Here is an 11,302-nt window from a genome sequence, read left to right as displayed (position 1 = left end):
ACTGAGCTTGCCTTTGGAGCAAACATCTACCATTTTTTTCTCCCTGTGGTTTTCCTTAGGCAGTCTGTGCCTCCTGCCTTCCAGGTGGTCTAGGGGCAAGAGTGGGTTGTTAAACAGTCATCCCCTTTCTCCCCTCAACTCCATACAGTGGTGCATATATATCCAGGGGAAATGGATTTCTGCCTCCTGGAAAATTTAATCCTGAGCCCAATGATGAATGAGGGGATTTAAGCATTACAAAGAGGCACCCAACATGGCTGGCCATGACTTCCTGATTGAGATAGCTGGTCTAGTTTCAACCTTTGGGACTGGTTACTTCTTCAGCTTTTCCTTTCATTAATTCCCGTTTGCTTAAATGAGCTAGATCAAGTTTATATGGCTTGCAGCCCACTGTAGTAACTGATGTCACACGTTTTCCAGATGAAGTGACTTAACCCAAGTCCCACCCTCAGTGGTCACATCAACTGCGAGCTCCTGCTCTCTCTTCCAGATGCTGGTGCAGCGTGAGTTTATAGTGCTCCTGGAGTGGAAGTAAAGAACATCTGACTTTCATTGAAGAAATGAGTTCTCTTTCCCAGACGACTTTTCCTACCGAAAAGCTTATTCATGAGAGAAAAATATTCTCAATATACTTCTAAAAATGGTAATAAGTCTATGCTGATTAACTTACATTGAATTTATTTTAACTGTATTGTTTGATCTAATGGAGTACCCTGGTAGGACAGAAGGGTTAAACTAAAAATCCTAAACAATTCCCTTAATAATCTTATGTAATTATAAAGAAAAAGCTGCAGGCAAACAGCAAAAAAGGACTTTATTCATTTATAACATCATTTTGTAAACAATCACACTGTGCATTTTGAAATTCAATAATAACAAATTTTTTTCTATGGATTTATAGCAAACCCTATATAAAGTCAATGAGTTAATACAAGAGTGAAGATGAATAGGGAGGAATAATCTTCTGAAAACATTAAATTACAGCACTTGATACAAAGACAGATAACCATCTGTATCATAAAAATTTACATGCCACAAAACACTCACTTATAATTTTAAATATGCAGTAAAACACATTTATTTTAAAAAAAACATCAACATTAACTTTTTTATAAACCAGTGACTCAGAGGAATACTTATTAAAACTTACTAAAAATCAGTAAATATTGCAACTGAGGTAAAAATTTATAAGTAAACAAAACTATCATTTATAAGGGCCGAAGGTAAACTGAAGGGCAGACAACACTTTCTGACAACTCTGTCTACTCCTTGATGTTCTGAAGCAGTTTCAACAAATGGGACTCAATAACCTGTTGAACTAAAACAGACAGGTGATCAAGACTACAGCACGCTCATTACAAAATTTTAAAACCTATCCAATTCAACTTAACCTCACCAACTTTTTCCTAAAATAATTTCTAATTAGGATATACTCATAGTTTGAGGGAGATAAGATTACAATGCAATACGTGAAACTTCGTCTATCACTGGCTTTAACAGTTGTTCAAGTTATTGGATTTTTCTGTTTTGGGTTCTAAATTTTGGAACTGAAGAAGAGTCCAGAATATAAGGCTGTTCTAAGGAACAGAGAAAGGGCAACTATCAAGCATTGTCTAAACAGTGTGCTTGGAAACATTAAACACATCTGTAAACAGGTGCACACTTATCCTCCAGCAACTAATTATCTGGGTGGGTGAAAAGTAACAGTAACAGACTCATTTCTAGACTTTGTAGGAATCTGTTGATTTTGCCCACAATTAAAAGTATATGTCAGGAGTTAGGATAACATACATGTTCCATGACTGCAAGTGGTGAGAACAGTCTGGACCACTGGCTTCTATTATCATAGAACTTTACTAAAATGGAACCTGAGAATTCTAAAACACTTACCACTTCTATAGCCCAGGGCTACAGCTAGATCCATAGAATTATACCCAGAGTCGGTTTCAATTGTTGGGTCGGCTCCATTTTCTAAACCAAAATAGAAACATCTACATAAACAAAACGAACACCTGGATGTGTTTGTCTATGGCAGCTCATGTGCAAATAGCAGGACAGCTTTTAGCAAATCTGGAGGGTATTTTCGGGATGGTCTGACAAAGTACAGAGTACAGGAAGGGCATAGAATTCACTCTGGTGGGTCAGAGGGAAGACCCTTTAAACATACAGGCATTCTCTAGAGCAACTGAAACTAATACACAACTACAGATAGAACTTTGGCTTAAAGACATTGCAGATAGAGAAAAGAGAAAAAAGCCATGGGTTCACATGTGAGCTCTGAAAGCAAAGCAGCAGGGACAGATGCTGTGACTGCAGGCATGGCGTGGGATGGAGCTGTGGCTTACATGAGAGCCTTAGGGAAGGGGGTACTCCAGGGGTGCATAATGTATTCAGTGACAGCTCATGATGCTTGTGAGGCCAGCTTGTAAAAAAATAACATCTTCATGTGGCATTTTCTAAATATTTCCACTTTTGCCTGCTTACCTAAGAGCATTTTTACACATTTCACATGATTTCCGTGTACAGCGTAAAGCAAAGGTGTCCCTCCATTCTGGGGGGAAAAAAAACAGGTGATTTAGCTTTTCAAGGATAAGATTCAAATAATTTAGTGCTGCTGTGTGAAGCTTTACTAAGAATTGGGCATGTAAAAGTAGTTCAAGCTAATTTAAAAATTTTGTGAGGAATACTTAAATCAGAATTAGGACAGTAACTTTTTCTTCTAGGTGTTCCATTAACGAAAGGTATTCTTCTAAGTGTTTAATAAAATATAGTTTTCCAAAACCTAAAAATCAGTATTATAGACTCACCCAATCGTATTCATTTACATCAACTCCACAATCCAGCAGCATTTTGACAATATCTGTGTAGCCCTTACTACAGGCCAATGACAGTGCACTTTCTCGACCTTTTCCTAAAAGCTGAGGATCAGCACCCTGGAGTGGGAAATGGAGAGAAAAGACTTCTCAGTTTTTTGAAAATAAGAATATTGTTACTTTCGTCAATAATAATTATAGGTCAGGTAATGTTCTGGGGTTAACACAGTACTAACACAAACGTCTACTCCTGGATGCTCCGTTATCAAGGTCATCCGAAGGTCTTCCTTTCTCCCTTGTACCTGGATCCTAACTGTCTTGCCACTTGGAGCCAAATTACATCTTCTCCAAGAAGCTTCTCCTACAGACTTTTTCCCCATTGCGCTTAGGAGGGGCTGGGCATTCACTTCTCTCTCACTGCTTCATGAGTGACTAGACTTGCCTGTTTAACTAGATCCGAGTTCCACAAGAATATGAGGAAGAGCATGTAAACTTTCTGTTTTTGATCCCCTACCATTACATCTAGCTGGCTGGAGATACGAAAACTACTATATACTTAACTGAACTTGAGTAACTGTACATATACATTGTCTGAGGCGTTCTCCTTACATTCTGAAGTAGAAACTCTACCACAGCTATTTGCCCGTGTGCTGCAGCCCACATCAGAGGGGTAAATCCTTCTTCGTCCGTGTGGTTGATAACATTTTCTATTTAAAAGAAAAGCAATTTTTGTGATCTAATTTAACAACCACATATTAATATCGCTATGAAAATACTGGCATTCTAAAAAGGTGACTATTACGCAATGAGGTTCATACTGTGCTGATTCGGGTTCACTGAACTACTGCGTTTTTGCAATTTTCAGTCTGAATGTATTAAAATATGCCTCAATGTACATAGCTGAGTTCAAACAGTATATTACTAAAAGTATAAACTACCGAATACAACATAACGCTAGGTACAGGGCAGTCCGTAGAACACCAGACTCAGAATCAGGAGACCAGGGTTTGAACGCTGACTGGCGCTTTCCAGCAGTGTGACTCTAGGTGTATCATTTAATTTCGCTAACATCCAGAATAAGACCTTGCTCATCTCAACGTAAAACTGGGAGGATCACGATAAAAATTAGGTTAATGATAGCCCTTAGCATTATAAAAATACATAGTATAGAAAGTCCAAAATCTTATTAAAGCTAGTGAACATTGCTGCCTTTGAATTTTCTCAAATTTTTGGTATTGTAATGTGAATGAAAACGGAATCATTTGAAAAACAGCTTTATGCAATTCTACCTCTAAACCAATTTTTGTTCCCTAGACTCAGTCTACTGGGTCCACAGTTTCGTCCCTAAATTTATTTAGTATATTGAGAATAAGACCTTCATGTACTTATAAACAAAAGATAAAATAAGTCTTTCTTATAAAAGAATGACGTGATTCTAAATGATGAAATGAGCCTTCTTATAAAATAATGACATGATTAAACCACTCTTTAATCATATGCCCTGCATTCAACTGATAATGTTGGGACAATTGGCTAGTTTTTCAAAAAATGAAAATAAGAGTAAAGCTCCATATTTACCTCATTACATCAAAACATGTTCCACACAGGTTAAAGAAATGTAAAAAAGGAAACCACAGAAATTCTAGAATAAGGCATGAGTGAATTTATTTATAAACCTGGAGTAGGAAATCATCTCTAAGCAAGATATGAAACTCAGACGTCACAAGGATAAAAGTTTACCACTTAAAAATGTTAAGCTTTTGTTTGAAAATATAAAGTCAAAGGAAAAGTGGGAAACTGGGAAAAAATTATATGCAACATAAGCAAAAAGTGAACTTCTTTAATTTAGGTAAGAGCTCATATAAGTCAATATAAAACAGGCAGTTCATACAAAAAGAAATTCAAATGGGCCATAATTTTAAAAAGGCAAACAAAACCAGGATGAAATACCATTTTCCACCCATGAGATTAGCAAAGATTAAAGTCTGATAGTATTCCGTGTCAGTGAAGTTATGGGGAAGCAGAAATTCTAACTCTGGTGTAAGGACAGGGCAAACATCTGGTTATATATGTATACAAATAAAAATTCACGTACCTTTTGATTCAGTAAATATACTTATAGGAATTTACCCTATGGATATACTTTAAAACAATGCCAACAATATTGTTAAAATAAAAACAAACTGGAATCAACTACTACCAGGGGGACTCATTAAAAAATAAAGAACATAGCATATACACATGCAATACACTGCAAAAGTACAGACCTATTAAAAAAGAATGAAACAGATCTTTGTGTGTTTATATGGAAATATCTCAAAATTTAAGTGAAAAAAAGTAAAGTGTAATGCAGAGTGTATATTTTTTTTCAAAAAAAGCATATACATATTCTCATATGTAGCCCCAAGTATGAATAGAAATATTCTCCAGAAAAGTCTTCTGAAAATGTAAGAAACTTACAGTGTGTGCATTTGGAGAAAAGTCTTAGGGTGGTAAGTGAAGCTGCAACTTCTATACATGACATTACTATTTTTTAAATAATCTATATTATTTAAATAATCTTATTATTATTTTATTAATTATTTTAAAAATAATCTATTGGGTTATCTGCCTGGTGAGATTATGCAACCATTTCTTTTTTTATACTCTTTTGTATAAAAATAAAATAATAACAAATCTGACAAATCCTATTAAATTTGTTTTAAATACATTCTTAAAAATAGGCTAGTACCTTGTTCGATTCGAGTAGCCAGGTAGAGCATCTCTCCCTGGGCAGCCAGCTGGTGAACAGATAAAGCTGAAACAATACCATGAAGAAGTTTCATGTGTATCTGTAGGGTACACTATCATCATCTTATTGTTTATGTTCGTGTAGCAATATTCTTCTCCAAAACACAATCCATCATTTTATTGTTTAGGAGACGCGCGTTCAGTCCCTGGGTTGGGAAGATACCCTGGAGAAGGGAATGGCTATCCACACCACTATTCTTGCCTGGAGAATTACATGGACAGAGGAGCCTGGCAGACTATAGTCCACGGGGTTGCAAAGAGTCAGATACCACTGAGTGAGTAACACTTTCACTTTTCAACTTAAAATATAGCCTAACATTTGCAAATGTCAGCATTATCTTAAACATGTAAGAGTTTGAGAATTGACTCATATATGTTTAAGGTAATTCTGACAGCTGCAAAGTGTTACTGTCAATGAATATGCTAACTGTTTGATCAATTATTAACAATCTGAATTGTTACTGATCTTATAAATTAAAGAAATGGTTTAGGTACTGAATTTTTAAAATCTCTCTCGGAACTTTCCTGGTGGTCCAGTGTCTACGACTCTGTGCTCCCAATGCAGGGGGCCCGGGTTCAATCCCTACTCAGGGAACTAGATCCTGCCCCAACTAAGACCTGGCACAGACAAATAAAAATAATAAGTAAATAAAAAGTTTAAAATCTCTCTTTGTCCAAGCTTATAAGGAAGTTGGGTCTAAAAGACTCTTGTGTTTTAATTGACTGAATTCCTTTAAGTCCCAAATATTATTTCTTGAAATAATGGGCATTTCTTAACTTTAGGAGAACTGAAGAAATGAAAAACTAGCCTTGAGAGTAAATTCTTGAGTGCAGACCTAGCTCTGGCCAATTAGCTGTGGGAGCCTGGAGAGCTGATTAAACATTTTTGTCTGTTCATGAGGGTTGTGAACCACATGATCTCCAGCTGTTTTTTTAAGCTCAAAAACTCTTTGGTTTTGGGGAATTCCCTGGTGGTCTAATGGTTAGGACACAGTGCTCTAAATGCAGGGGCCTGGGTTTGATCCCTGGTTGGGAAACTAGGATCCCTTAAGCCTCTCAGTATGTTTAAAAAAAACAACAACAACTATGGCTGGAATATTTTAAGGTAATCTCTTTATTTTAAAGCCAAACAGGCACAGTTATATCATAGCTCACTTTAAAATTTGTATCACTCAATCCTTGACTGACTTAATACAGAAAGGAAAGCAATTGGGAGCCACATGCAAATTTACACAAATGTCAATAAAACAAAAATCGGCCTGAGGTGGAGTTAAGAGTCATGAACTCTTTCTGGCTTACCTGTCACGGCATATGATTCAAAATCTGGAAGGATATAATGTTTCCAAAGTAAAGACATATATTTCACCATGCTTTAGGATATAGATACATTTACCTTATATTCTCAAATACAGTTCCTAACATCAAACTGCTGATTGGTTTTCTCTCATTAAGAAATCTGAACTATATAGAGTATTTTCTAACTTACATAGAAAATCTTCATTTCTTTTAGAATAATTCTACATTTTAAAAATTGTAAATTCAAAGTTTTTAAAGAGGTGGTTTCATATTCATATTATATTCTGATTAAAAATTATATTAGAGATCACTCAGTTTTTACTACAAATCAGTTGTTGATCAGTGATCTAGTTTACAAGTAAAACCCACTCCAAGAACACAAAAAGACAATGTCTTGCTTTTCCCAAAGTTCAGAATAACTCATTTTTTAGTTTTATAATTCATTTTTTTACTATAGTTTTTTATTAAACTTTTTACTATAGTTTTTATAGTAAAACTATGAAGGTTTTAAGAGTTAAAGTTTCAATCCATTCTCAACAGAGAAACATAAAACATGATATATTTGAATATGCAATAATATGTGAAAAAATTTTTTTAATATAAATTTATTTTAATTGGAAGTTACTAAAACTATCAGGATATCACTTATGCTTTCCAAAACAGGATATGCATTTAATGAAAATAATGTTTCAGCCAAACTCTTGAAACTATTACATTAGCAATAACAATATTTTCATACAGCAGTGGGAAATACTTACAATTTGCTAACAGAGGTGTGGTTGAGACCTCATTTCCTCTGTGTTTGTTGGTTAAAGTAGTGGACTGCTTTATGGGTGAGAAGTGCTTTGTTGTAGACGGAGTGTAGACATGCCTTACTTGAATTCCCGGAGAAGGAGATGTATGGATATTGCATTCAGCTAGGTAAAATTAAGTTAAACACATTAAAACAATATTTAAACAACAAAGCATTTCAAAGTTCTATGTCAATGTTTACATTAAAAAAATACAATATGTATAATATCTTCAACTGGTTCTCAAGTGACATTATTTTTTGCCATAAAAAATTTGTACTAGTAAAAGTTCCAGAAAAAAAAAAATCAATATTAATCTTGAGCAATATTATCCAGAGAGGTTTTTTTACTTAGTAGATGGTTATAAAAGTAAATCTACAGTATGATGACAGATTTCACTGCATTAAAGCACAGGAAGCTAATGCCAATCACATATTCATGGAATTAATTCATTTATAAAAGGCACACATAATTATTTTTCTCCTATAATTTTAAAAGGTACAATAAGAAACTTTAGTAGAGAATTTGTAAGTAAACAAAGGTCAAACAAGAAATAAAAAAAAATCAACATGTACTTATGGACATTATATAACATGAAATTATTTAATTCTGGTTTCTGTGAGATTCTAGAAAACCATATTACAAGGTGACTTCCAAACTTTCTTCCCAAACTAAAATTTCATGAACAGAAAGGAAAAAACAAACAAACAAAAACAAAACAAATGCAGATATTTATACCATAACTTTCAACCTTTAAATAGGACAGATGCCACCTCCAGGTCAGAGTTAACTTGATCTTGAATATTTTTACTATCCTCTTCATTTAAGGACTTCACAAACCGAGAACAGACATTCATATCAAATCGGTTAGGCAGTATGAATTTCATTCCCATGGCAACACCCTGAGCTGACCCTTCTTCTGCACTTGAGTCCAGCTGATGTTCTATTTTAATGTCTGGCATGCCACTTAGACTGTAACTGCTAGGACACTCTTCCACTATCAGCTGCGCTCCAATATCCAGATTTGCTGATGTAGCCATGATTTCAACTGAGTTTCAACAGTTAAAAAATTTCTTCATGATTTCCTCTTGGTTTTAGAAGAATGGTACACTATGCATTCTTTGAATTTGGGTATTAAAACATCTGAAAGAAAAAAATTAAAAGTCTATCAACTTAATGTACAGAAAATAATCATTTTCAATCACATATGCAAACAGTGCTCTTACAAGCATCAGTAGAGCATACAATGTTCAAAGGTAGAAAAACCTGGGTCTGAATCCAAGTTTCACCATTTATTAGCTGATGTGAATCTGTATAAGTTCCTCAACCTCTCTAAGCCTCAGTCTCACTTGTAAAATGGGGATATACCAATAATCTCACAGGATCTTGACGAAGATCAGATGAAATACAGTAACATTTTCACCTCCATTACTAGGTCCCAACAAACCGTTCTTACCCTTACCTTCCCTTTCCTATTCCTGAATACCGCAAACTGGAGTTTTTAAAAATCAGGCTAACAACAAAAATAAACTTTTCACGTAAAAAATATTAACCTCTAATCTGAGGTTCATTTTTTAACATACTGTTTATAACTTGCTCTCAGTTTGAATTTAAGAAAAAGGTAGAACCCATTTGTACCCAAATATATCACGATTCCTGAGTAGTGAAAGGCTTTACAAAGTCTTGGTTATGATAACTGAAGACATATTAATCAGTTTTTAATTTTTAATTTTACTTTATTTTGCTTTACAATACTGTATTGGTTTTGCCATACATGGACATGAATCAGCCACGGGTGTATATTAATCAGTTTTTGTTCAGATCAAGTGTTGGCAACTTAATACAGGTTTTTATTAATATGAAAAATGACAATTTTCATTTTTATGAAAAATAAAAAATAGATTATGAATTGGTTTCCTTTGCTTTAGCATCTCTAGGATATTAAATTTAAGTATTACTTTGGCCCCAATCTTTGTAATTAGTAAGAAATAAGGATTAATGATTTTTATCCAAATATTGTCAAGACATAAACTCAAAAAATGTGAATTCTCAAAATACAGGTTATAAGCACACCTGTTAACTGAATCATTTACCACTGTTTTAAATGAGTTTTCATTAAGGTAATCACTGGCACTTTCCTATGGACCTTAATATATATAATCTGAAGAGAAATTTCATTTTTGTACCTAAATTTGCTTCTAAAAAAAGAACTCCAAGATATATAATTGTCCTAGATATATAGTCACTGAGACAGGAAGAAAATAAATAGCATCCAGTTAATTTTTTCATAGTCTTTCCAGTGGCTCAGTTGTAAAAAATTCGCCTGCCAATGCAGAAGATGCGGGTTCAATCCCTGTGTCGGGAAAAAGGAAATGGCAACCCACTCCAGTATTCTCGCTTGAGAAACCTCATGGACAGAGGAGCCTGCCAGGCTGCAGTCCGCGGAGTCGCAGAGTGGGAGAGGACTTAGGGACGAAACGAAACAATTTTATCACGTTAAGGCCACTGCCTCTTAGAAATTTTGAGGGTGCAGGGTGTTTCAAAGTTGTAATTAATTGGAACTAAAAGAGGATCACAGTGGAGCAAAAGTTGGCAAATCATACATTTTACAGATAGCCCCTGTTTACAGTTTTAGAACATCTTCCGAGATTTTTATAACAATCCTTTTTATGTTTTTATTTAATTTTTATAACAATCCTTTGAGTAGCCAGGGCAGGTAATCATAATCAATGTCCACCGTAGAGAAGAGAAACAGGGAGCTCATGACTCCCATCACTCGGTTCATTAAAATAAAAAGCAGCACTAAAGCAAAAGAAACCAATTCTTTCTAAACCAAGTGGAAATAGAATGCTTATCTTGGCACCAGTCTAGAGAGGAGGAGAGGCAAAATTGACAGGTTAAGCCATAATTTTTAAGTATACGAAAAGAAGGGGAGGGAGACGATCCAGAAGAGAAGGCGGGGAGATAAAAAGAAGTAAAGCTAGGGTCACCTCAACCAGTCAGAGCCCAGGGAGAAGGGGTAAAGCGGCCCTAAAGAAATAAAATGGGCAGCTGGGTTATTCCCCAGTGAGTGCTAATAACAGGAACTCCCCGCCCCCCGTTCTTCTTCATCCTGGAGCTGCCCTACGAGGAAAGGAAGGTGCTATGAGAATGAATGATGCCTCACAGGCGACAGGTGTCCCGGCGTCCCAGGACAGGAACCCGCTGGAGGGGAGACTGTGGCAGGAGGGAAGTCTCGTTCTGTCGCCACCCGCCAGCTCTGCCCGAAAAAAATCCCAGCGCGGCTCCGGCACGGCGGGCGGAAACTGGCTCAACCGCGGCGGGCTGGCCCCGGCAACAGGGCCCGGAGGCTGCCCGGGTCGGGGCGCAGGGCCTGGCGACCACTCTCGACAGTCCACAGCGAGTCGGGCCTCTCCATCTGCGGCCAGAGTCACTGCAGGACCTCAGCCAAGCCCCGGCCTGTTGTGATCGCGACGTCACTTCCGATTTCTGCTTTCGGTTTCCGGCCAAAAAGCGTTCGGCGTCGTTGCTGCCGAGAGAACGTCCAGGTATTTTCCCGCCGCTGTGCTGCGCGATCTTTACAGTCCCAGTAACTACAGAGAGAGCGTCACT

The 11,302-nt window shown here is 36.3% G+C and overlaps 1 protein-coding gene across 1 annotated transcript; it reads right to left on the bottom strand.

Annotated features, from left to right (window-relative positions):
- Positions 1-858: 858 nt before the first annotated feature.
- ANKRA2 (ankyrin repeat family A member 2) lies at positions 859-11,296 on the bottom strand. The gene is made up of 9 exons (XM_052659152.1): positions 10,857-11,296; positions 8,442-8,833; positions 7,658-7,816; positions 5,545-5,610; positions 3,423-3,520; positions 2,808-2,933; positions 2,485-2,551; positions 1,891-1,971; positions 859-1,318 (listed from the first exon to the last, which is right to left on the bottom strand). The coding sequence occupies exons 2-9, from the start codon at positions 8,728-8,730 to the stop codon at positions 1,263-1,265; spliced, it is 942 nt and encodes a 313-aa protein (XP_052515112.1). The 5' UTR covers positions 8,731-8,833; positions 10,857-11,296; the 3' UTR covers positions 859-1,262.
- Positions 11,297-11,302: the final 6 nt, after the last annotated feature.

The sequence above is a fragment of the Budorcas taxicolor genome, chromosome 20 (assembly GCF_023091745.1).
Source record: "Budorcas taxicolor isolate Tak-1 chromosome 20, Takin1.1, whole genome shotgun sequence".
Taxonomy (NCBI): Eukaryota; Metazoa; Chordata; class Mammalia; order Artiodactyla; family Bovidae; genus Budorcas; species Budorcas taxicolor.
Note: the sequence above shows the minus strand (reverse complement) of the source record. Positions and strands in the feature narration are given on the sequence as shown.

Bases quoted from the DNA above. Each gene is read 5' to 3' on its own strand.
- ANKRA2 (XM_052659152.1), bottom strand. From the start codon at position 8,730: ATGGCTACATCAGCAAATCTGGATATTGGAGCGCAGCTGATAGTGGAA. The intron at 7,817-8,441 runs GTTGAAAGTTAT...AATTTTACCTAG, and splicing joins GGCATCTGTCCTATTTAAAG to CTGAATGCAATATCCATACA. The intron at 3,521-5,544 runs GTACTAGCCTAT...TCTTTTAAATAG, and splicing joins GGCTACTCGAATCGAACAAG to AAAATGTTATCAACCACACG.